Source organism: Perca flavescens, chromosome 8 (genome assembly GCF_004354835.1).
Source record: "Perca flavescens isolate YP-PL-M2 chromosome 8, PFLA_1.0, whole genome shotgun sequence".
In the NCBI taxonomy this organism is placed as follows: Eukaryota; Metazoa; Chordata; class Actinopteri; order Perciformes; family Percidae; genus Perca; species Perca flavescens.
The window spans coordinates 6,824,237-6,851,379 of record NC_041338.1 but is presented as its reverse complement, the minus strand read 5'-3'; the positions used below and the strand labels follow the sequence as shown (position 1 = coordinate 6,851,379).

Genomic DNA, 27,143 nt, shown 5'->3' with positions numbered 1-27,143 from the left:
TTTATCAAACATCTTTTTATTAAAGCATACGATTTAACATACATTCCACTTATACATTCTGAGAATATTGTTTTATAACTGTTTCCAATTTATACCAGTAACATCTGGCTGCCATGTATCACAGTGCATGGCTGGTGATTCTGGAGTCAAACATTTGGGTTAAACAAAATTAAGTCATCCTGTATTTAAAGCATAGGCCAACATATGAGGTGAAGAGTCCGGCATAAAAAGGTTGCAATAAAATCAGAAATAAGCCATTTGTGGTGGAAGAGCTATTCAGATATTTGACTAAAGTAAAAGTAGCAATACCTACATTGTAAAAATACTCCGTTACAGGTAAAAGTCATGCATTCAAAATCAAACAGTACATGTCACTCTCTTCACAGACTGTTCCATGGATCACGTGCTGAACATTGCTGACAATTACATCTGCACTCCGTATGTTTACCTGGCCTCTTGGCCCGAGGACTGGACTCCGCGTCAGATAATCAGCCTGTGGGTGCTGACCAACCTGGGAGCATTGCTGATTTACCTGGGCTTCTGTGCTCTTAGCTTCTACTACGTGTTTGACCATAAGCTCATGAAACATCCACAGTTTATTGAGTATGGGTAGACCATTTTAAAATGTTAAAGAAATGAATTGGCGGTTTTAACTATTAGTGACTGTTTGTTTTTTTTATTTAAAAGGTCCAATGTGTAGGAATTTCTCCCATCTAGCGTTGACATCGTATATCGCAATCAACTCTCTAGCGCCACGCAGTTCAAAGTATGTATTACAGCTACGGTAGCCTTCACGCTTCAAAAAGCCGGACTCTTGCTCTTTTCAATATCCTTTTTCTTTTTCTGGGCGAAGAAGACTCCTGTTCCTGAAATTACTATTTAATTAATCGATAAATATGGTCTTCCATTTTTCCTTCTTCAAACTTGCCGGGAAGCTACGATACCCATTAGCATCAAAAAACGCAAAAGGCAGAGCAGTATCTCCTGTATGTCCCTTACCAGCTAATGTATATCAAGATGGCGCATGAATATGGAGCGTCTACCCCAGTCCATGCGAATGCAAATGTAAAATTTCAAGCCAAAAGGAATACTTGGAATTGATGGTGGTGGTAAATATTCATGAAAAAGGACAAATTTGTGAACGGGCAACACCGATTTTGATAATGAACAACTAAACACGTTACACACTGGACCTTTAAGATAACAAGACGTAAATAACAATACCAATGCAACCTTCTCCCAAATCCTAACTTTGTGTCTTTGTCCCAACGACAGAACCAGGTAAGAAAAGAGATTCAACTAGGAATAGCCTCCATCTTCTGGATGACCTTCCCCACTGTCACCCTTTTCTTCATGGAGATCAAGGGACACAGCCAACTTTATCTTTTTACACCTGGTGTGAGTCTAACTTTATGAAACTGAACGTAGGAAAGACCAAAGAACTTGTTATTGATTTTAGGAAGAAAAAAGAGAAGGTCCTTCCAGTTACAATTAATGGGCAGTTGATTGAAATTGTGCAGTCATATAAATTCTTAGGTATATACCTGGACGAAAAATTAAACTGGAAGGAGAATACGAATGTCCTAATGAAGAAGGCTCAGTCGAGATTGTTCTTTTTGAGAAAACTTAGATCATTCAACATCAGCACAAAGCTCTTAAATGTTTTTTATCAAGGGATTTTGGCTAGCGTTTTTTTATGCTGTACTGTGCTGGGGAGGCAGTATATCTGTTGAGGACAAAAATAGGATAAACAAGTTAATCAAGAGAGCTGGTTCAGTTATTGGTCTTAACCAGGATGTACTGGAGGTTACTGTAGAGAAGAGGATTAGTTCAAAACTAAAAATTGTCCTGCTTTTTGAAGGGCATCCATTACACCCTCTGTTCAAAGGACTCCGAAGCTCTTTCAGTGAGCGATTGGTAATGCCTCGGTGCTCTAGTGAGCGCATGAGAAGGTCTTTTGTTCCCGCTCTTGATTTAGATTTTATAACCTACACTGTTAACCGTTGGATATTATTTTTGTCTTTTATAATTTATTTATTTATTTATTGTCTCCTTATCACGGTCTATTGGTCTACTAGTCCAGAATTATTTGTTTGTTTATTTGTTTTTTAGTTGTGTATTGTGTTCGATTGCTGTATGGTTGGTGGCAAACCAGTTTCCCTATCGGGATTAATAAAGTTTTTTCAATTCAATTCAATTCAATTTATGACAACATCAGCGAATCTTCTCTGGGTGGGACAACGGTTACCTGAAACATTAAAACCCAGGCCGGGGTTCCACTCAAGATTGAAATGAAAGTTATTTGATTAGCCATTTTTTTGGGGGCATTTCTGTGCCTTTAATGGATAGGATAGCTGAGATATAAAAAGGGGAGAGAGAGGGGGGAGAGACATGAAGGAAACCGTCACAGGTTTAAAACATATTATTAAACATTAAGTCCTAATGAGACCCATTAGCCTATTTGGTTGTTTCTGTTTCAGGCTGGCCTGGGGTGTACCTGAGCATTGCTGGTTTCTTGTTCTTTACGGACATGTGTATCTACTGGATACACCGTTCCATGCACCATAGGAGCATTTACAAGGTGAGCTTAAACTTGTTTATGGCTAGTTTAAAGTGCTCATCTTATGCTTTTTTGGCTTTTCCCCTTTCCTTTATTGTGTTACATATCTTTTTTTTTTGTGCATGTAATAGGTTTACAAAGTGAAAAAGCCCAAAGTCCACCCCAAAGGGACTTACCATCTCCAACAGAAAACACTTCACAAACTGCTCCAAACAGCTCTATTGTAGTCCAGCCTTTACTTCAGATACAAACGTGGTCACTTTGTAACACACGTTATAATGCTCACCTAGCTGCTAGAGTGGCACTCCCTCATACTCTGCTTCTGACTGGCTAGTAGTCCTTACATAGGTACTGCGCATGTGCGACTCCCAACAAAGATGGGACAGAAGTGAGATGCCTCACTCTGTAGCTAAAACAGAGAGCTCAACACACAGGGTGAAAAGAGGAGCTGCAGCAATGTGCAGTACAACAATAATATGGTGTTTTTTGAAAATTAAACAATGTAAATCTATTCTGATACAACCTCTAAATACAATTATGAACCTGAAAATGAGCATATGAGTACTTTAAAGCTGCTCTAAGCAATATTATTTCCATAAATGAATATTACATTCATCAGGTGGACACCAACATGACACACAAGCAACTGATCTACAACTCAATATATGAAATCAGTAACTGTACATTTTGAATCACACCTGTTTTTTGGATGGCTGACTACGACTACCATTTGAAGTCACTGTTCCATTATTAATTTGACTATTATCGCCACTGTTCATCATATCCCCAACCGGCCCTTCAGACACCGCCTACCAAGACCCTGGGTCTGTCCGAGGTTTCTTTCCAAGAGGGAGTTTTTCCTCGCCACTGTCGCACTGCTTGCTCTTGAGGGAATTACTGGAATTGTTGGAATTGTTGGGGCTTTGTAAATTATAGAGTGTGGTCTAGACCTACTCTATCTGTAAAGTGTCTCGAGATAACTCTTGTTATGATTTGATACTATAAATAAAATTTAATTGAATTGACTTGTTTGGAATTAAAAATAGGTTTTCTATCTGAAGACAGTCTTAATATATAGACAACTTCTGTTTCTCCCCCTCAGCACTTCCATAAGCAGCACCATATATTCAAGATCCCTTCGCCTTTTGCCAGCCATGCCTTCCACCCACTCGACGGCTTCCTGCAGAGCTTACCCTATCACGTCTACCCATTCATCTTCCCCCTCCACAAGGTAGTGGTCTACTTGTCACTCTTTAATAAACATTTTGACGTTAGGTCTGAGGAGTAACAGTATTGTAAATGTAAATTTGTAAATTATATTGTAAAGGACTACACAAGCTCTACTGCTTTTTTTCACAATGATGTTGTTGAAACTAAAAAATTATTTCAGGTCCAGCTGCATGTGGCCAAATTTTTGATGTTTACTTAAAGTGCTCATATTATGCTTTTTGGCTTTTCCCCTTTCATTTATTGTGTTGATATTGACATTTTTGTGCACATTATAGGTTTACAAAGGGAAAAAGCCCAAAGTCCACCCCAAAGGGACTTACCATCTCCAGCAGAAAACACTGTTCACAAACTGCTCCAAACAGCTCTATTGTAGTCCAGCCTTTACTTCAGAGACAAACGTGTGTTACAGAGTGACGCACATTATAATGCTTGCCTAGCTGCTAGCGTGGCACGCTGTCATACTCTGCAACTAACTAGCTGCGCATGTGCGACTCCCAACAAAGATGGAACAGAAGTGAGATGCCTCACTCTGTAGCTAAAACAGAGAGCTCAACACACAGGGTGAAAAGAGGAGCTGCAGCAATGTGCAGTACAACAAATATATGGTGTTTTCTTAAAATTATACAACATAAACCTATTCTGGTACAACCTCTAAATACAATTATGAACCTGAAAATGAGCATAATATGAGCACTTTAAAAAGTAGTGGAAAAAAAGTACATTATTAACTTGATGCAAACTCTACTTAACTGTGAAATGTTTTGGATATGTACATTACAGGTGGTCTACCTCTCACTATTTGTCTTTGTCAACATCTGGACCATTTCCATACATGATGGGGACTACCGCATCCCGGGCCCCCTGATATGTCTGATCAATGGTGCTGCTCACCACGTAGACCATCATCTCTTCTTCAACTACAACTACTAATACTTTACACTCTGGGACTGTCTAGGGGGATCCTACCGACACCCCTCAGCCCTGCTGGGTAGGGGGCCACATGACCACATTCGCAAGCTCATGGCAGAGGTTGCACGCACACAGTGATGATGGAGCTACAGCCAGGACTTTTCTGGTTTAAACCTCTCAGGGAGGTTCCTACAGAGGTGCTCAGCCTGGGTCACGACGGAAGAGACAATCGCATCAGATGTATAACCAGCCATCAAAAGCAGAAATGAGAAGAAAAAAAAGAGACTTGGATAGTTTTTCCACACAGAGTTGTGAAAATGTTAAATACAAAAAAATGAAAGCACATTTGGAGGAAATTACATTTTTGTCAAAGGTTTCTGGATAAAATGGTGAAATGTGCTGCCTAGATAACCAAGCTGGAAAGAAGACTGTACCAAAGTGTACTGAAGTGCCAACGTGTACACATTTTTAGTAAGCAAAGAAAAAAAAGAATATACTTTTATACAGAGCACACAGACAGTATCTGTGTGAATGTCCACTGTCCTCCTCACTTTCTGGATTCAACACAAAAAAAAAAAACACAGGACAATTGGAAGTGACTCTTTTCCATTGATTGTTATTACAAAGTTGTTATTTAATATTCATACAGACTACAATATAAACCCAATACCAATGTGAAATACATGTATGCACAATTTCTGCTTAGCTGAAAGTGGAACATCCTGCAAATCCTTCAAAAGACACAATACAATGTGTCTGAATCCGGTGTCCTCATGCATGTTGTCTTACAGTCCGATTCCAGATTAGTCTTTCAGCTGCCGGTGCTCGGTGTGTTTTCATGCAGGCTCTGCAGGGCGAGGTCTATCCACTTCATCTCTTGTTCTTTCACAGACTCTGGGGAGCCTGTCAGAGGTTAAGGCAGGAGCTAATGGTTGCTCTGCTCATTATTGACACAACTACTAAGCACGTAGACAACTAATCTATTAGTAAGTGTCCGATATCGTCAATTATGTTGTTAGCCTATAAGAGGACTACTGTTAGTCTGCCACTAGATTTGAACAAGAAAATAGAGCTTCCTTTTCTCACCATCGCTGCATGCTCTCTGTTTTGGAGATTTGTGAGCCTGGCATACCAACTGACAACAGATCAAATTGCAATGGATTTCGCCTAGGAAAAATGTCACCAAGGGTTCAAAATTAACTTTTTCGTCCACCAGCCAAATGGCAAGTGAATGTTCCAATTTTACCAGACACTTAATAGAGTAGGATACAATTGTTTTTTTTGGCTAGTGAGTGAAGCAAATCTACTGGCATATTTTACCAGGATTTGGCTGGTGGATGGTGGTAATTTTGAACCCTGGTGACCCAATTTCAACATGCATTAACTTGAGGCTGCTTCCTAGCGTGCTTTATCAGGTTATCGTTTGCCTGAAATACTATGACCTGTTAAAGACTAAATCTCAGGGGAGTGACCTCCACTCCTCAGCAACTGTCACACCCGCTGGAAAACAATATATGTATTCTTATACTCAAAACGCGTTCTTCACAAGCAGATAACGGATTGGGTTTGTTAAACTCATCCTCCTGCATGAAAAACCAAATCTTTTGTTCAAAATGTCGAGGAGAAATTTCGGCCCCCGGACTGTAAACAAACTCTATAAAATGCCTGTTGCTAATGCTAACAATAATCTGTTTGTACAGCATTTACCAGAGGGATGGTGACGTCTTCATACGGCAGTCTGTCTTCCCTCCAGGCGTCATCAGTGAGGTCCAGGACTCTCCCATCTCGTTGGATTTCACTGTCCATTCTCTGAGCAAGCTGCTAAGATCTTCTCCTCTGGCCAAGTTAGCCTCAAGCTAAATGCAACACATAACACACTGTGGCAGAAGGTGGAGATAGCCAGACAAAGTCCACTGCTACCCTTACAAATATACCAGTTAGCCTACCAGACAATAAACAAGTGACACACGGTTTGCCGAAGTCTGTGAACAACAGGCTTTGAGTATGGGTCTGTTTCTACTTTTTAAGCCTTTAGAGCAAAGCAGATGCGGTAAACACATTGACATATAGGGTACACACACATAGACAGTACACAGCAGGCGCTTGGTGATGATGTAAACCAATGATGCCTTCACGTACTTTGGAAAATACTGTGTTAAATCCATAAACAGTATGGTTAAATCGCGGATTCCGTCACAGACAACGAATCGCAACAAATAGGCTAGTAATAAAATAATAATAATCAAATAATAAAACAATAAGAAGAAGAAGAATAATAAGAAGAAGAATAATTGTCAGCTTTATGCCAGTTAAAATCAGTGTACAAAAGCTTAATTCATGTTAAACGTATTCTGTATTTTATGTTTTAAGTTGATAGATGAAAGATCAGGGAATAACCATTGACATATATAAAAGGGAATAACCAGTAAGTTTCCATGAATGAAATACAACCATACAACCGGTCGTCCCGGATAGCAAAATTACGAATCCCACGCCAAGACCCGCCCTACAAAGCAGCTCGATTGGTTGGGGTTAGGCATTTCACCTCAATGACGCCTGGCCAATAAATGCGGGTCTTGGCGTGGATATCCCGCCTACAACACATACCTAATGTTTTGTGGTTTCCATGGTACCAGGCGGTGCGCTGTGCGCTCGGGTTACGCACATTGACATATATATATAAGGGTTACGCAGCTAAAGACATCGCAAATTTGTGTTGGTTTACTGCATTGAAGGTAACTAATATTAAATTGATAGACAATTAGCTAACATAGCTAGTTACTTTAGCATCTAGCTAAGCTTGCCATCATTTCACTCAAGTTATCTAGCTAGACAAATCTCCCTGTAGCGTTAGGTTAGACAAGGTTTTCTTTTAAAGTATAGCTATACTTTTAAAATAGCTAAATACTCAAGAAAAATCAGCTTTATATTGCGATTCCATTTAGAACTTTATCCAATGGTGTTTTTCTTAACATCAAAGATAGCTGAGAATCTCTGTGCTTGTAAAATGTATTTAAATTAGAATGTTAAGACTCATCAAATTATTCTACAACTAAATATGTTCATTCTTGTGTATTCACATGTATTTCATACATTTGGCCTATATGATTTTAATGTTGCTAACGGGTACACAAACTGATAGAGAACCTTGCATCAGTCAGTTTTACCGACCTTTCTATCCAAATGAAGGCCTACTAAAGTTGAGGTTTGTGAATTCTGATATCAGTTTCTTTTCATAAGCACTGCAATGATGTCAGCCTCTCAAGAACAGCAGGAAAAAAATACCAAAATGTGTGCCAACCCAGGAAACCCAGTTTTCTCCTGCATGATGACTGCAGCAGTTAAAGATGTGCTGCCAGCGCTGGGGGCAAAGCCCCAGAATCTGTTGTACAGGACCACTTCCAGTGACTATGGTCTTCTCCCTTCAACCTTTGAAAGCTCACCGTGTACTTTCCACCCTAAATCACAAAGATTCTCTGAAGACCTGGGCAAGAGTGGGATGTATCGTGACAACTCCTTCAATACTGCCCTAGACCAAAGCAGGGTGTATGACTGTCCCAATTTACAGCACACCATCTAAATGTATGATTGACTTAATGTAACACTTAGACAGTTCATTCTGTAGTATTTTTAATTCATGAGAAGACTTAGTTTAGAATAGACCACTCTATTTGAATAGAAAAAGAATGCCTATGCAATGTATGCACACCCATCATCTTTGATAATGAGATAAGACTGTTTATTACAGCATTATGTTTGAGGCTATTAGCCACTTCTTAACGGATAATATTAGTAAATTCAGTGTTTATCTCCTGTAAGAAAAGAACCAAACCAGATTGTATTTTGTACTCGTCTGTCAAATTTATTACACTGCATATTGTGGATTCTATGGGGTGCCAAATGTAAAAATTCTGATACAATTTAACTTTTTATTTAACTTTTTTTAAACATGTCGTTGACAATTGCATATAACATCTTGTTTTACATGACTGTCTGAAATGTGAGGGAAACAATCTAAATGTGAAGAAAGTGAGCTAAATAATCAAACTATATCAGCTATAAAATTGTATCTGATTTTTTACATTTGGTGTCCCATATTAATTGATCCCGTTTCGTCTTTAAATAATACTTTAACTATATATTAGTGAGAGTTCACATGCCCCAATTCTGAGACATCAAACTGGTCCAGAGATGTCAAACCATATTTTTTTTTATGATTACATGAGAAGGACTTTTAGACTCACTAAAATGGACTGCAGCCTGGAATATAAACCTGGACCATGCTACGTGGAGTCCCCCGGCCCACCTACAGTTCCTCTCCCATATTCTCCTTATTCCCTGACCTAAAAGACCTTGATTAAGTGTTAATAAATGTGACCATTTTGCGTGACATTATAATTCTCCAATCAAATTTCCTCTGAAGTAGCTGTAAAGTTAGAAAAAACAATCTCCACTGTATCATTCATTCTGTAATGCATTGTTCTAGCGAAACAGTGGAGTTATATGATTCTAGTGAACCATTACTACAAAGCCAACAATTGTAAGGGAATAGGATGAAAGTAATATTTAATATTATACAAAGAAAAATAGAGATGATGGTCTCATTATAAAGTGCAATACATTTTATTTTATTCCTTATGTCTTTGTGTTTTTTATATTTTTATATTTTTTATTTATTCTCTTATTTCATTTTACAGAATTTTTGCACAGAAAATACATTTTGATATTGTTGAACATCATTGTGTTGTTATAAAGATGTTAACTGTTTAACATTGTGAAACAACACTTATTGTGTTTACACTACATTGGAAATAGTGATATTTACAAAAATACACTGAAATATACAAGGCTGTATAGAGAACAGTGCACTATTGCAGACTTATATACTAAGGTTTTAACTACATTATTTTTTAATATAGTCAGTCGTGAAGTGGGGCGGTCTAAGGCATGAAACTCCGGGGCTGAAAATGAGTCCCACTCCGGCCCTGCTGCCTGAAAACAGATGATCTACATGCTGTGCGTCAAAGAGAGGCATCACAAACCAAAGACAAACGAACCAACCACTGCTGCAACACTGTTCAATGTTGTAGCAACAACACAAAACTAAAACGAATGAAGGCACATTATGGCTTGTATTGTGCACTCACAAATAAATCATCTGCAGAGAAGTCCATTTAGTTTTGCTGGTAAATTGGGAACGTCTGGAGGAGGCCCCTGTCCGACAGACTTTCAACTCACACCTCCGGCGGAGCTTTTCGTGCATCCCTGTGGAGGCTGGGGGCATTGAACCCGAGTGGACAATGTTCAAAGTTTCCATTGTTGAAGCTGCGGCGAGTAGCTGTGGTCTTAGTGTATTAGGTGCCTCAAGGGGCGGTAACCCACAAACACCGTGGTGGACACTGGTGGTCAGGGAAGCCGCCCGACTGAAGAAGGAGTCTTTCCGGGATATGTTATCCCAGAGGACTCCGGAGGCAGTTGCAGGTTACCGAAGGGCCCGAAGGGCTGCAGACTCTGCCGTGAAAGGCGCAAAGCAGCGGGTGTGGGAGAAGTTTGGAGAAGACATGGAGAAGGACATTCAGCCGGCACCAAGGTGCTTCTGGAAAATCGTTCTCCACCTCAGAAGGGGGAAGCGGGGAACCATCCAAACTGTGTACAGTAAGGATGGGACACTGTTGACCTCAACTGAGGAGGTAATAGGGCGGTGGAAGGAGCACTTTGACAGTGGCAAAGCCCCTGGGATTGATGAGATCCGTCCAGAAATGGCTCTGGGTGTGGAGGGGCTGTCCTGGTTGACACGACTCTTCAACATTGCGTGGAAGTCTGGGACAGTGCCAAAGGAGTGGCAGACCGGGGTGGTGGTTCCCCTTTTTAAAAAGAGGAACCAGAGGGTTTCAATTAAAGGGGTACCACACTTCTCAGCCTCCCTAGTAAAGTCTACACCAAGGTGCTTTCACCGTAGCCTACGTGAGTGGTCTGATGTTTATACTAGCGTCGTTATGTGCTGCTGGTGTGTGCGTCGAGCCGGTGTGTGTGTGTGTGGGCAGTGTTGCCAACTTTGCAACTTTTCAGACCCCCTTAGCAACTTTTTTTTCCCAAAAGCAACTGCCGACAAATCTGGCGACTTTCTGTAAAAAAATAAATAAAAAAAATCGCCAGTATTGTCCAGCGAGCACGCAAGGTATTTCTCTCCTGTAGCCCCAAAACCGTCAGCTCTCTCTTCTGTTCTGTGACTGAGGAGCAGCCCCGCCCGCCTCTGTGCTCTCTCATGTGCAGCAGCACTGTGAGCAGGTAGAAAGGGGAGAAGGGACAGGGTGCGGGGCTGGTGTAGGTAGGAGAAACAGCGGCACGCAACGGGAGAAAGACGCCGCGGAGCTGACCTGGCCCTGGGCGAGCCAGCCTTCTTTGAGAATTAGGGGGGATGCAACGCTACCAAGCCACGGCCGAGCCATGTAGTTACATTTAGAAATGCGTGAAAAAGCCTCGGAATCTGAATTGAAAAGAACGTTTACAAGCAAACACATTTACAAAAAATAATGCCCATAACAGGTTCGAACATTAAGGGCTGCCTAATATTCGTTCGAATATCATTATTTTTAAATCTGAGGCCATGGTTCTCAGCAGGAAACCGATGGAGTGCCTACTCCAGGTAGGGAATGAGTCCTTACCCCAAGTGAAGGAGTTCAAATACCTTGGGGTCTTGTTGGCGAGTGAGGGGACAATGGAGCGGGAGATTGGTTGGAGAATCGGGGCAGCAGGTGCGGTATTACATTCAATTTATTGCACCGTTGTGACGAAAAGAGAGCTGAGCCAGAAGGCAAAGCTCTCGATCTACTGGTCAGTTTTTGTTCCTACCCTCACCTATGGTCATGAAGGCTGGGTCATGACCGAAAGAACGAGATCCAGGGTACAAGCAGCCGAAATGGGTTTCCTCACGAAAGTGGCTGGCGTCTCCCTTAGAGATAGGGTGAGAAGCTCAGTCATCCGTGAGGAGCTCGGAGCAGAGCCGCTGCTCTTTTGTGTCAAAAGGAGCCAGTTGAGGTGGTTCGGGCATCTGGTAAGGATGCCCCCTGGGCGCCTCCATAGGGAGGTACATTCATATAGAGTCTTGTTTTTGTCTCAGTAATGCTTCGTGCACATATTCCATAACACTGGAAGGTGAAAAACACACAGTTATCGATTGTCATCTCTGCGTGGCGTATTTATCCATCCATAAAGAGAAGGCATTTCCTTGGAAGCATGTGAGTATGCTTCCAAGTTAAAGTACCGGCTTCCTTGGAAGCAAGTCAGAATTTGGGCAGGTGAGGTGATGGTGATGAGGTGGAAATGGTGAGTGTTTCGGGGTGAGTGTGTCTCAGAGAAGTGGGAGGGCCATTCTTGTGTGTATAAATACCGAACTGTGGAGACACAGCATGAAAAGACATCTGAGGACACTTGGAGCAACATTTTAAAAGACCTGAATAGGAAGAGGATCTGCAATGGCCAACCACAGTGGTAGGCCTATGTGATTTTATCTATCTATCTATCTATCTATCTATCTATCTATCTATCTATCTATCTATCTATCTATCTATCTATCTATCTATCTATGTATCTGTCTATCTGTCTATCTGTCTATCTGTCTATCCGTCTGTCTGTCTGTCTGTAATGCTTATTGTCTACATCTCTTGCTCCCTTTCTCTCTGCAGTCAATATTACAAACCGTATGGGAGATTATGATACGTGTGAAAAATGTGCTGATGCAACAACTTGCAACAACTTGGCTCACCGCACCAGGGAGATTGACAGGGAGCGCCTGATTGTCCGCAGGGGTCAACCCTTCTTCATAACTTTGCAGTACTCTAAGTCTCTGCCCCCAAACACCACCTGGAACTTGTCCTGCACCTCTGTGAGTACAGCCCACAGCCTCACAAAAGATACTGTGGCTTAATGCTTACCCAATGTGAACTATTCCCCATTTACAAATGCATGGCATACCCAAGCAAGAATTAAACAATAAGAAATTCAATACAAAACATATTTATTCAGTAAGTAATGAATGTGAACACATCATAACAACGTACTGTAATGCTGCAGTCAATTGGATCCCTACACACAGTTTAGCTTGTTCTGCAGACTGGACTGCACTATTCTCTTCCAAGTATTTTCTTGACTTTAAATAACTAGTAATTTACCAGATTTACTACAAATTCATAGCTACAGCAGAACAATAAAGCTAGCAAATATGTGCCAATACGTTAGGCAACAAGGCTAGCTGAGTGTTAGGATAGCAAGTTAGCTTATACACTCATCATGCTGAACAAAACAAATAAAAAAACATCTTACACGTCAAGCTATAACCAACACTTCTATGCAGCAGATATGTAGCCTATACTTTTTAACATTAATGTTTATAAGAATTATAAAAAATTATATAAAAGTTTTAGATGATTACAGTTAGCTGCAACAACAGCTGTCTTGGCTCTCCGCTACATTCAAACATCATGCTGATTTCAGCAGTATTTTGTGATCCTGACTGAGATAAACAGAGAGAAGATAAAGTGATGCTACAGCAATATAAACTTTTGTATGTTTCTTCAGGTAAGAAAGGTTCAGAAGGAGCGTGGGGCCGGAGACAAGTGGTGGTTTAACCAACAGGGAGCGCAAGATGAGATGCTGCTGACTCTGCACAGTCCAGCAGACGCTATCATTGGCCAGTACCGTCTGGCTGTGTTGGTGATGTCACCTGATGGACGCATTTTAGAGAAGACCGACAAAATTAAGTTCCACCTGCTCTTTAACCCATGGTGCAAAGGTAAAACATGAAGCAAAGTGCACACACTCTCTGCTAAGTGATTTCTCCAAGAGGTCAGACTTACTGCATTTATCATGTGTGTCTTGATTCAGCCACAAGAAAGAAAAACAAAACGGATGTTGTTTTTATATTTGCATTCAGTGGGGGCTTCTATGTTCATCCTGTCAGCTGTTTGGTGCACCCATGGGCAAAGATAAAAACCATATGACAGGAGCATCTTATTACCAGCATCATCAAAACACCAAATTTATATGTCATGTTTTTGTAATTGAGGCCCTCTTAATGTAATAAAAAAAAACTAATTTAACATTTAATAACTTGTTAATGAATTAGTGTTAGTGTTTATTATTTCATTAACAAGAGGACAGTCTACTCATGGTTGTGTGTGTGTGTGTGTGTGTGTGTGTGTGTGTGTGTGTGTGTGTGTGTGTGTGTGTGTGTGCACCAGATGATGTAGTGTACCTCCCTGATGAGAGTCTGCTCCAGGAGTATGTTATGAATGAAGATGGAGTCATTTACATGGGGAGCTGGGATTACATCAGAAGTAGTCCCTGGAATTATGGACAGGTACAGTAACTCACACACACACACACACACACACACACACACACACACACACACACACACACACACACACACACACACACACACACACACACTGTGTGAAATGATTGAGTATGTCTGTGTCTGTCAGGCCAGTAGGTGGCACGTGTGAATTGTCACAGCAGTGTGTTTGTTGGACGGAGATAACTTCTGGACGGGAGGTGTCAGAATGTAACCAAACCACACAAAAAAGCAGGGTTCATATGTTTTGAAAAAACCTGGAAGTTATGGAATTTGAAAAATGCAAATTCCAGGCCTGGAAAGGTTTTGGAAACATAAAAAGACCCAGAAAGTTTTGGAAAAGTCACACAGCATAATAATTCATTCAATTCATAATTCATCAGTCATTAATAAATGTATTTTCACTTCATCTTAACCTCAACATTCTATTCGGGGAGCGATATTATGAATCCCACTATGAACCACATAAATTGTCATTCATTTTATAGTTAAACCTCTGAGGGTAAACTTTAACACAGATTTGTATTTGTTTTGTATAATGTCGACTGACATTTTCAGGAACACAGTCATGGAAATTTGCCAAAAAGAAAAAGTATTGGTTAAAATGTGTATGAACCCTGAACGAGGGCTTGTTCCTTCACAGCTCACTGGGAGGACAGAGAGGAAGAGAAACAGGCAGGCAAACAGATGTGAAACCAATGGGAAACAAATGTTTTGAAGTCTTGGATAACTCCAAGGATGCCCTGAAAAATTCAAAGATGGACATTGAGCGCAGACATGACCCCGTCTATGTCAGCAGGGTGATCACTGCAATGGTGACGATCTCTTCTACTCGCTGCTAAAACAACACTGACAGTTTAAAATAACAAAAAATTGCCGGTGCAACACAGATGTCTTCTTACTTGATGGTTTTATTTCTTAAGGTGCATAACAGTGACTAACGTTTCGATGTAAGGTTACATCTTCATCAGAGTCCTGACAGTTTATCAGCAGTACAAGAAAACCTCTGCATTTAGTCTTCTCTGTCATGAAAGCTTTCACATTCAATGATGTAAACACCTTGGGTGTTTTAGCTACTTCCCAGAAACAGATCCATAGAAACCCTCCCCAGGAAGGAGTTGTCATCATACTAACCTTACTGTTTCATTAACAAATGATTCCTACATATGACCCTATAGATATATTGTCAGAAAGATAAACACAAATACAAATCTCTCCTTTTCAAACCTATGCTTCATGTAGTGGTTCACAGCTTTAAAGATTGACATGTCTCCACCCGTTCAGGTGAACTCTAACAGAGACAAGGGTGTGTTGACCGGTCGCTGGGACGACTCATACTCCGATGGAGTTCCACCGTACAAATGGACCGGCAGCATGCCGATCCTTCAACAGTGGAGTAAGGCCGGCGCAAGGGCGGTCAAATACGGCCAATGCTGGGTCTTTGTTGCTGTCGCCTGCACAGGTGAGGCTTTAACAGATTTCACTGCTGCATGATTGAATGAAGTGTAGGCTAATAGTTCTGAAAATTAAGGAAAAACGTGTTTTCTGGAGTAATTGCTAGTGACACTATAAAGTATATAAAGGGGACATGTTATGCTCATTTTCAGGTTGATACTTGTATGTTGGGTTTCTACTAGAATATGTTTACATGGCGTAATGTTAATTTTTCTCATACCATCTGTCTGGAGATGCAATGTTAATATTGGTACAAAATAACAGCCTCAAACACATGAAATTCCACCAGACCAGCCCCTTCTTGTCCCAAACCGGGCCGCACGGCCATGACAAAAAATAAGCACTCAACAAAGCCAATTAAATAATGTATTAGTTTAAATCATAAAGCAAAAATAAACTTAAACTAACAGTGGGATGTGTAATCAATAAGTTCAGTAAGATGAGTGGGTGCATGAGTGAAATAATGTATGCGTAGTGTTGTATGGTGCAGTAAAACAAACCAAAAAGCAACCAAGGACAGGATGATGGTGTGTCCGCAAGGAGGGAGCACAACTGAATCCAAAAGGCCTTTTTAAAAGTTCACTAGCTCATAGAGCACAGGTGTTGCCAGTGAAACAAATGAGCCCAGGATCTTCCACTCTACTAACCCAACCTTTGCCACACCCACCTGCAGTACCTGCAAGGAAAACAGCCACACAAACAAAATAACAGGCAGACATGGCGGAGAGGGTTGTCACACTGTATTCACCCTCTCTATAAGCCCAGTCTGCTCTGATTGGTCAGTCTGCATCTGCGCTTTGGCGTCATTGCAGCCAGGGAATGACTGTAATGGTACTTTCTACCTATATAGTATAGTTGTAACTTTACAATCGACCTGATAGCTCGTTTAAAGGAACAGTTTTATCAAAAAAGACATGGCAATCTCACTTTTTACCATATGGGACTAGAGGTGTTGAAATTAATCAAATAATCGATGCATGGAATCGTGGACATGGACGATGCTGCATTGATAATCGGCAAGCTCATAATCAATTATTTCTGTTAACGATTTAATGTAGTCCTAACAACATTTCTGTTTACATATTCTGTTATGTTTTGCACATTCAGGAAGTGCCATGTGCTCAGTGCTGTAGTTTTATGTATCCAATTTATTTAGTATTAGAGCACTGCAGAATGTTTTGTTTTTGAAGCTTGAAAAGCTATGAATTAAATATCCTACATGGCTTTAATAGAAAAATGTATTTGACGCATTGTGATGCATCGAGATATCGAATCGAATTGAATCGCCGACATGATAATCGTAATTGAGAGATCAGTGAAGATTCACACCTCTATATGGGACCTTACAAGGAATATTTACTTTTTTACCAAGAGTTAGATGAGAAGACTGATACCACTATGTACTGCAAATGTGTAGCTGCAGTCAGCAGCTGGCTAACTTACAGTAGCTTAGCATAAAGTGCAGCCCCAATAATCAACAGACTAAAGCCAATTTGGGGAGCCATATTTAAAAAATAAAATAAAAAAGGAAAGGAAGGAAGAGAAAGTAGGTAGGAACAGAGGAATGAATGGTCCCAGGCTGATGTGTGTTATCTTCACAGTGCTGCGCTGTCTGGGAATCCCAACACGCCACATCACCAACTACTCTTCAGCCCATGATGTCGATGGAAATCTCTCTATAGACATCCTGCTGGATGAAAAATTGGAGAGTTTAGAAGAAAGAAACAAGAAAGACACTCGCTGGTAGGAAGGAACACAGAGATTTTAAACCAGATATAGTAGGAGACATCACATCATATAATGTAATGAATTATCCCCTCCTCTCCTCTCCTCTCCTCTCCTCTCCTCTCCTCATGATTTCAGGAACTTCCACTGTTGGGTCGAGTCCTGGATGAGGAGAGATGATCTCCCCAAAGGATATGACGGCTGGCAGGTGTTGGACCCCACCCCTCAAGAACTTAGTGATGGTACATTCCTAATTTTAAACCTAATCTCTGTTATTCACCTCTCTCTCTCTATTTATGTTTCACAAGACATTTCTCACCTTCTCCACCTTGAAAACAAAAAAATTTACATCCTACGTGTTGATTGTTGTGTTTCATCACTATAAACTCAAGACTGTCAGTGCTGGCTTCCTGTGTTATCCTATTGTAATATTTTAGATTTAAGGCTGGTTGGTGTTTTCTAAAAGCCTGATAATCAAACTAAATTACCATCATTAAAAAAATCAGAGGCTTGCTCCTGCAGCCTGTCACTATCTAAAGATGCAGGAAATGGTTTGAAGAATTCCATGACATAATACACTTTTACTCTTCAGGTGAATTTTGCTGTGGTCCGTGTCCAGTGACGGCCATCAAGGAGGGAAATCTGGGAGTAAAGTATGACGCTCCGTTTGTATTCGCCGAGGTGAACGCTGACATCATCTACTGGATTGTCCAACGAGATGGCGAAAGGAAGAAGGTGAAGGAATTTTGTTTTGATCGGTCTTTTATATTTGCTCAAGTTAAAGCTTTAGTGCGTATGGTTTTGATATTAATGAACGTCACGTTACATTCAAACTACAAAGCTAATTAAGACTATCAGCTCCGCACAACTCTCTCTATATTTCTCAGTGTGGCTATGTTCAGAAAATTGTGTCGTCCAGTGACTTTCCCGCACAGAAACTCAAGTGAAGATAATAAACTCTTCTGAAGAGTCCATCATGTCCTCCTTGGCTACTAGCAACTGCTAGTATAGTGAGGACACGCCGACAGTTTTGTTGTCATTACTTACAATTCTTCATGGGGTCGACAGAAACTACGCACTATAGCTTTAAAAAGCATCTGCACTTTTTAAGACAAAATAATTAAAAAAGACTTAATGATAATGATGATTGGTATTATTGTTACAGGTCAAAGTGGACTAGTCGTGTGTGGGGAGGAACATCAGCACCAAAAAGTGACACAGAGACGATGTCACTCTACCCTACAAATATCCTGAGGGTTAGTTAGAAAGTCGTACAAAGAGGAATTAAAAGAATGGGACCACTGATTGCAGAAATGTACAGCAGCCATAGTGTTAAACCCTTAAGGTCCTTAAAGAAATCCAAAATTTTCCGCACGCTAAAAAATAAATACGACCTCAAGTTGTGTCAATCCCGTTTACACACTGCCTCTGAAACTTTTGTCCATCATAAAAAAAAAATCTGATTTGGTTAAATTTTTTTTGTAGCATTTTTAGGGGTTTTGTGCATGTCCATACATGTCAGCCTCTGTTCAGCTTCAATTGGTTCGTCAAAATCTTCTTTTTAAAATGTGGTTCCAGTATGGCTAGCAAAGCATCAAGCTGAGCCACTGACCTGATCCTGAAGTAAACTTTAAATTGCTCGGGATAATGCCTCAGTTCCTCGATAAGGAGGTGGAACTCTCCTTGCTCGCTGCGCAATCTCAGGATTGGATGGACCCAATATTTCCTTATCCTTTTTCTCTTTTTAAGAAGAGAGAGGACAACAAAATCAACCTCACTACTTGAAGAATCAATTTCGTATTGTTTTGCGGGGAAAAAAAATTGTTTCTGTGCGTGACAAATTTTTAGGATGAGAGATATGGAAAAAACGCATACAAACATTTCAGACTCAGTGTGCAAGGATCTTTACTGACTATCAGAACAAAGCATTCACCAACACTATGTAGCCTCCTACTGTTAAATCTTGTGACTGTAAGACTTCATTTCATGTGATTTAAAAGAAATCACACAACTGATTGAGCATGTAACTGATGGATGCTCTGAAGCTCCAGCTTTCTGTAACTTCCACTGTTGAACTTGTGTAATGTCTCCTCAGAGTCATCTGTTTAGACTCATGAATAGGGCTAGTTGTCATGGACCAACGTCCTCTTCTCAGGCTCCAAGAAGGAGAGAGAGGTGTACGAGAAGGCGGGGCGCAAGGTCACAGAGCCGACCAATGGGAGCGCAGAACCAGGACAACTGATGCTGTCAATCAAGCATGCTAAGCCTGTATTTGGGACAGACTTTGATGTGATTGTTGAGGTATGGAGTGCTTAGACTGTAGCTAAATAAATGGATGGATGAAATGCTAAAATGATTCCATTACATCATACACAGGGAATCTGGGGCTGCCTTTGTCAGAGTGTATCTACTGTATATTCTTCTGTTTGATTTATGGACACATAGTGATATACCATCACAGTGGTCAATCCATTCATCCACTCATAAATCCTCTCTGCCTGCAGGTGAAGAATGAAGGAAGCAGAGATGCTCATGCTAAGCTGACCATGCTGGTCATGGCTGTAACTTATAATTCTCTCCACCGGGGGGAGTGCCTGAGACAAACAATCAGTGTGACAGTACCCGCTCACAAAGGTTAGTAGCTCAAATAAACACACAATCTATGGTGCGTTCCATTCGTACTCAGAAGTCGGATTTTCCGAGGTCAAAGTCGGACACTTCAATGAAAATCCGACTTGTAAATGGAACGCATTTAACTTGGGTGTGACGTCAGTCCCAGCTTCGGCTTCCGAGTTCTGAGGTAAATGGAATGCACTAAAAGTCTCTGGTGCAGATATAATGTAAAACAACAGTGCTGTGTCTTACCTGCACACTTCATCCCCCTCTTATTTTGTAGCAGCATGATGTACCATATTCCAATTTAATACTGTGTGTGTGCATGTGTGTTCAGCCCACAAGGAAGTCCTGCGTCTGCACTACCATGACTATGCCAGGTGTGTGTCAGGGCATCATCCGATGAGGTTGGAAGCTTTCTTAGAGGCTCCAGGTGAGAGCGAACCCATCATAACCGTCGCCAACATACCACTGAGCATGCCTGAACTCCTCGTACAGGTAGGTACACACTGAGCTCGCCCAGAGGTCATAGTGTAGTTGGACCTTAAAAGGTTTATAATGCTTGTCTAATGTGTGTCTAACAGAAAGGTAGAGTACTGATTAGAATTGAAATACTAACTATTTGAGTGTGTAGGTTGAGGTTAATCTCAGTTAAATAAGGTTTACGTTGAGCTAGGAGACTACTGACATAAAGAATTTGATGTTATATATATATATATATATATATATATATATATATATATATATATGAGATTTAACTGCACGAGAAACATCCCATGCATCATTCTTGGAGGTTGTTATCCCAGTATTTAATGGAAAATTTAAGTTTATGTATAAAACCGCAGGATAATGCATGTACAATCAGCTGGAAGCTCCTTGGATTTTTGAAATTTTCCAGGAGCCCAGGAACCAGTTTAGGAACTCAGGAACCTTGCCTGCATTTTGACTGACGGAACCAGGGTTAAGATTTTGTTCCCTCAGTCTCTGGGCTCATTTGCATACTCTCTACAGATGCAAATCTAAAATGGACATTTTGTCCCTGAGTTTAGTTCCTGTGGTTGGGTAGTACCTGAAATTCTTTGGACAAAAACAGGCATTCATCCCAATGAATCCACAATTCGGTCTGGTGGAAGTCTTTTGATGTTTTAATGTTTCCAGATTTAAAACTGTGATGTCCTAAACTGTAATTATTTAACCTTCTGTGTGTTAAAGCTGTCATCTCTTTTTCCAGGTGCCCGGAAAGGCTTTTGTATGGGATCAAGTAATAGGCTACATCTCCTTCACCAATCCTCTGCCAGTTGCTTTGAAGGGTGGCGTGTTCACTGTGGAAGGGGCCGGCCTACTGCCGGCCACTGAGGTCCATGTTAAGTAAGTACATGTGCAAAGAATTGACAGCCAATATACAAATTCATCACACAACCGCATATATCACACACACTACAATAAAAGATGGTGATTGTGTCCATATCTAAACATCCCACATGAATTAAAAAGATGGTTAGAATTAAAAAGGCCCCTTGGCCTCCAAAAAGTGTTACGTTTATGTTAGAAGCCCAGAAGCGCAATAGTTCAGAATAAGTATTTTGAGTTTACAAACTAGCTGTTGTAGCCAAACTAGTGTGTTTGGTATAGAACCTACGGAAGCCCTGAGAGGCAAGTGAGAAAAACAAATCTAGGGATTCATTTTCTAAGTCTGATCTAAATTGTTTTCTCTCCTGTGAAAAAAATCCTTCTAAAAAGACTAAAACAATAGATTAGCGCTGATTACAATACATTTCTAGCCAAGAGAAAGACCTGACAGTAATAACGTTACATAACTTGCTAATACACAACATTGTGTTTAGAGTGCATGGATAAATTAAAACTCACCTGGAGGAAACCATGAATGCTTTTAGTCCTATCTAGAACATAGGGTAGTGGCGCACGTTTAAATCAACAAACAAAAATATGTTTCACCTGCCAAAACCAAAAAAGGAACTTTGAAAATGTAAAACATTTCTTGTTTTTACCTGTTCATAAACACAGTAGAGAATGACAACAGATCAAAATTGTCCAACACTTTGGTTTACGACAGGACCTCAGTAACGAAATAAAATGAAAATGAACAATTCTTTCTCTTTTCTTTTTCAGTGAAGACTGCCAGAAGGTGTCTGTCGAGTTCGTATTCTCACCCATGCGGACCGGGGTCAGGAAGCTCCTGGTGGACTTTGACTGTGATAGACTGATGGACGTGAAGGGAGTCGCCACTGTGGTTGTCTGCAACAAATACCCCTATGGAATTCCTGACCATTATTAAAAAACCTTTGAGCTTACAGAAACCGACATATCTTGTATTGTGAGATAACTTTCTGGATGGGAGAGGAGGAGCTGCCTATTGCAAGTATTATAACAGTGAACTGTATATGCAAATAAGTTCTTAAATGATAAGTTTGTATCTTCCAGGATGACTGTGACTTTGTCCACAAAGAAATGCTGGACACAGTGCTAGTTTAATTACCTTAAAGCCACTATGTGTCAGATTTGAACACTTCTGCATAACGCCTGGCACTAGATGCCCACTTAGAAATGGACAGAAAGACAACAGGTGACAGCATCTGGATGGCAAATATGTAATTGTTTGCTTTTTGTGTATGATCCTCAGAGGTGTCAAAAGTATTCACATTCATTACTCAAGTAGAAGTATAGATACTAGGGTTTGAAAAGACGTTTGTAGAAGTTGAAGTATCAACTCAAACTTTTTACTTAAGTAAAAGTGTAAAAGTACTGGTTTCAAAACTACTTAAAGTATAAAAGGAAAAGTAATGTAAGGCAGAGATCTTCAACCAGGGGTCCTCAAAGTCATTGCAGGGGGGCCTCCAAATTATTGTAAATTTTTTAGTCTTTTTATTATCTTTGAGTCTTTTAAAATTAAAATGCCTTAACATAATTCCAACATATTATTAGCAAATATAAATTCCCACTGATGATAGGCTTACTGGCCTATAGGTAAGGGAGTCCCTAAGATATCAGCCCACAGATACAGTTAATCCTAAATTTACTGTGCCACATACAGTATGTAACATTAAAATATTATAAAATCATGCCAACAATTAATATTTTAATAGCTTATGAAAAAATGGTATGTAAGAACGCTTTAGGTTGCCCTAACTGTTATTGGAAGCCCAGTTTAATAGGCAACTTAATTTCATACAATATGTAGTAGGGGGTCCCTGCTACATCTCACTTTAAGTTAAGGGGTCCTTGGCTTAAAAAACGTTGAAGACCCCTGATGTAAGGGGGAAACAATGCCATTAAGGACAACAGCTTAACCCCAAAACGTTAGGACAAAATCATATGACTATAATAATGTAATATTAAAATCATACCTGCAAACTCAGAAGGGCTGAAAAAGGTGACACATCTCTGTGTCTGTGTTTTTCAGACAACGGCAGCTACAGTCTGGTGTTACAATCCTCTCCAGTGAAATACAGACACACTTTACACCATTTAGCTGTCAGAATTTTAACCGTGTTTACTCCAGCTGCTAGCTAACCGTAGGCTAACGTTACCTGCTGCCAACTGTAGTGTTAACTAGCGTCCCGTGCGGCGATGTTTCAGTTCCCTCTAACATCCGTTTTCGGAGCATCAGAGATAAGCGCAGGCATCTAAGTGGCACCTAAATAAGGCACCAAAATCCGCGTTGCTTTTCGGTCCGGTAGATAACGGTCGTTAAAGCACCGGTGGCGTATTAGCTCCGGGTCTGTGCAGGTTTGATGGATCGCGTACAAACCAATAGGGTGTTGGAATGACTATGTTTATACTTCTCATCCGACCACAATCACATTCACTCTCTCCGGATGGAGCGATTTGGATAGGTTTTTTTGTGTGTGTTTTTTTGAACAATGACGAGCCGGAATGAAAACAAGCCGAACTGAAATATGAGTAACGAGACTATTTTTAAAATGTAAGGAGTAGAAAGTACAGATAATTCCGTGAAAATGTAAGGAGTAGAAGTAAAAAGGATGCTGTAAAATAATTACTCCAGTAAAGTATAGATACCCAAAATTTCTACTTAAGTAAGGTAACGAAGTATTTGTACTTTGTTACTTGACACCTCTGATGATCCTCCTCTGTACCGTTTCATTTCTTGTATTTCTTACTTGACAGAATGGCCAAATTTGTTTCCTTCTATCTTCATTCCCTTCTCCTGGTCCATATCATCGCTGGTGTTTACTCCCTGAATATGAACTGAAATGAAAACCATCAGGGCAATAGTCATGAGGTTGAGGGTTAAAAATATGCTATATGCTTTGTTATGCATATACTTGTTGAAAAGTATCTGATTTCACAAAATCTGTTGAATTTTTTCTTTCTTGATTACCTTTTTGCACTGCTTCCAATCCCATTCCCCAAGCTGATATGACACATATGCACAGTATGCTTTCAATAAAGTTTTTTTTTTTACCAGTATTGACTTAATCTGACACGTTATTAACATGAATGTCTCTGAGCTAGGCGATGAGTTGGCTATCTGCAACATCATTTTAAACAGTACAGCAAATTATTAATAAAGGTGAATCCTACTGTCAGTTGAGTTAGAATTCTTAGATTTCTTGAGTAGGCTGGTCCTCAGTGGATCTCAGGGTTGGTTGAAAGGACATTTGTTGCCTTTATCTGCAGAGACTAAATGCAACTTAGAGAAGTAGTTAAACTGTTTTAGCAGCGAGTAGAAGAGATTGTCACCATCGCTGTGATCACCCTGCTGACATAGACGGGGTCATATCTGTGCTCAACGTCCATCTCTAAGGTTTTCAGGGCATCCTTGGAGTTATCCAGGATTTCAAAACAGATGTCCATCACATAGTCCTCAAACTGAGAGAGAGAGAGAGAGAGAGAGAGAAAGAGAGAGTCACAGGGAGATGGAGAGAAAACATGAGAAAGAAAACAAACAGTTGGTTTTTGAGCCAGATGCTTGCTGTTCTGTGCTGTTGTCTCATTGGCATTTTCAGTCCAAAATGGCGGCAGCGCCATCTAGCTGCGGTTGTCAATAAACACTGTATAGACACTACAGCTAAAACACCAGCAGAGGGAGCAAGAGAGTGTAAAAGTGTAAATATACTATAGTTATGCTGAAAGTGTAGCTATCTAGCCACGATCTTTACCCATAGGATTGAAGGGACACTATCAGCTAACGAAACCCCTCAAATTCACAAAAATACATTAAATTGAAATCGGAAGTGTTAGCTAGCTTTGTAAGACTTTAGGGTAGCTGTAATATAAGTGGTGTGACGAAATTCAAACTGTAAATATACTATAGTTATGCCGGCAGCCATGGATAGTACAGTAACCCAGAAACGGTGACTTTGCCCTGGGCTCATCAGACTGTGTAAAGCTCCTGAAGTCCTTACCAAATTTGCAATTAGCCATCCATTTTCGTAAAACAGCCCATAATTGAACTTTATATAGTGGATTTCTCGCATAAAAAAGTCTTAGAAGTGAATTTAAACAATGCAGTGTCTGAAATATGAGACCTGCTGTCTCATTTCCAATGTATGTGTATGTGGGTCGCTCAACTAATCAGCACGCAGGTCATCTAAATATTCATGAGCACACCATATTTGGAAGAAAAGCTCTTGCTCAAAATAGGGCCGTACTCACAGGGTAGTAAATGACCCACAGAAAAGCAACATGGGCCATTTTCAGCCCAACCAATGTTACATACCCTATTAGGAAACCTTAAGGAACAGTGTGAAATACCCTACAAAATCATTCTATCACCCCTTTAAATATTATTTTTTAGATATGTAGGCTACATACCAAGAAAATTTATGAATATTAACTGAGATACCCCATTATGTTGTGAGCAGTAGGCCTACGTGTGCTGTTGGCAAAATGGTGTCTAATATGTCTGTGTCTATGTCTGACCTGGGCTGGCACATGTTTACGTTAAAAAGCGTGTGTGTGTGCATGCACAAGCACTACAGTAACGCGCAAAGTGTCCCGGTTTTAGTTCCCGGGAAATCTGGTCACTCAAAGCTCAAATTCCACTACAGCTAAATCACCAGCAGAGGGAGCAAGAGAGTCATGTATAAGGTTTAGCCTTTGTTGCTGCTGAACCACTAACATTTGTCTACTTCTAGGAATACACAAATATACAAATACGAAAAGTAGCATCTATATCAAGTAATGCTTATTTTTCAAGGTTTTCATGTCAGGATGGCCAAGCGGTCTGAAGGTCGTTTTATGGTTCAAGCTTAATGGCTGTTGTACGGACTGCTCTTTCTATGGACTAGAAGAAGAAAAAGGTAAACAACGGCAGAACTGGCAGCAGCATTGCCGTCAATGCTTCGATTTGATTCGATGACCTACTTAGTCGGATCAAGCCTTTCATTCACCATAAAAGAACTTATCTTAACCCAGTAAGTTTACGTGAGAGACTTGCAGTCACTCTGAGAGTCCTGGCATCCGGTTGTCGGCGAACTCGATCAGGCCTCCTGTTTCCGCTTTGTTGCACGTCGCTGAAAAAAAGAGCTGTGCGCGACCTCTGCTCGCGCGCTATAAATCAGGCGCGCCGGCAGGATATTACGTCATTTTGACGTCACGATGGCGCGCGCCACCTTGGAATGCGTCTAGTATATAAGAGCCTTAAGGCGGTGCGTTAAGGTCACAGTCTCCTCTGGAGGCATAGGTTCAAATCCCACTTCTGACAGAAACCTTTATTTTTTTTTCATCAATCAAAAGCTACATCCTGTCATAAACACCCGGTATGTGTCAGTTTTTACACAGTTGCTACACAGTGTTTACAATGTGTATTACGCATATAACATTGCCATACCAACAAATATTAAATAACATATACATACTTTACATCAGACTTAATTGTCCACTATAGTGTAAACAAGAATAAATCTGACATTGTGATCTATTTATTGTACTGTATAATCATGTTATTGCAGTTATGTAATAATGACATTTTTCTTGGCTGTTGTGTTTTATTCATATGTTGTATGTACTGTCTGTGTCATGACATATTGAGTGTTTAGTAAATATGATGGGGTGAATGATGGTTGTTTTATGAAATGAGTTGAAACAAGTATTTTTTTCACTCTTCTTCAAGTAGCCTATAACACTGAAACCAGTTTCACTTTGAAACACCAGCACACAACTCACTCTTTCTCACTGAAGAACCAGTTGCTCACAGGATGTTGCTTTTGAGTTAAACGTACATTTACAGCATACTATCTGGTCATGTGTCATTACCCCTTTTTTCTTTCATGAAACATCTGGGGCCCGTTTCAGGATGGAGAATTTAACAAA

The 27,143-nt window shown here is 40.3% G+C and overlaps 1 protein-coding gene, 1 long non-coding RNA gene and 1 pseudogene across 2 annotated transcripts; 2 read left to right on the top strand and 1 right to left on the bottom strand.

Moving 5' to 3' along the window:
• The first annotated feature begins 394 nt into the window (after positions 1 to 394).
• Positions 395 to 4,720, top strand: LOC114559649 (lathosterol oxidase-like). Its single transcript, XM_028584429.1, has 7 exons — positions 395 to 609; positions 974 to 986; positions 1,276 to 1,378; positions 2,203 to 2,232; positions 2,481 to 2,581; positions 3,663 to 3,791; positions 4,571 to 4,720. Exons 1-7 carry the CDS (start codon positions 395 to 397, stop codon positions 4,718 to 4,720), a joined length of 741 nt encoding a protein of 246 aa, XP_028440230.1.
• Positions 4,721 to 5,295: 575 nt separating this feature from the next.
• Positions 5,296 to 6,812, bottom strand: LOC114560701 (uncharacterized). The gene is made up of 2 exons (XR_003693217.1): positions 6,407 to 6,812; positions 5,296 to 5,602 (listed from the first exon to the last, which is right to left on the bottom strand). It is a non-coding gene; the product is annotated as an uncharacterized LOC114560701 (long non-coding RNA).
• A 5,313-nt stretch (positions 6,813 to 12,125) lies between these two features.
• Positions 12,126 to 22,143, top strand: LOC114559646 (protein-glutamine gamma-glutamyltransferase 2-like; annotated as a pseudogene).
• Positions 22,144 to 27,143: the final 5,000 nt, after the last annotated feature.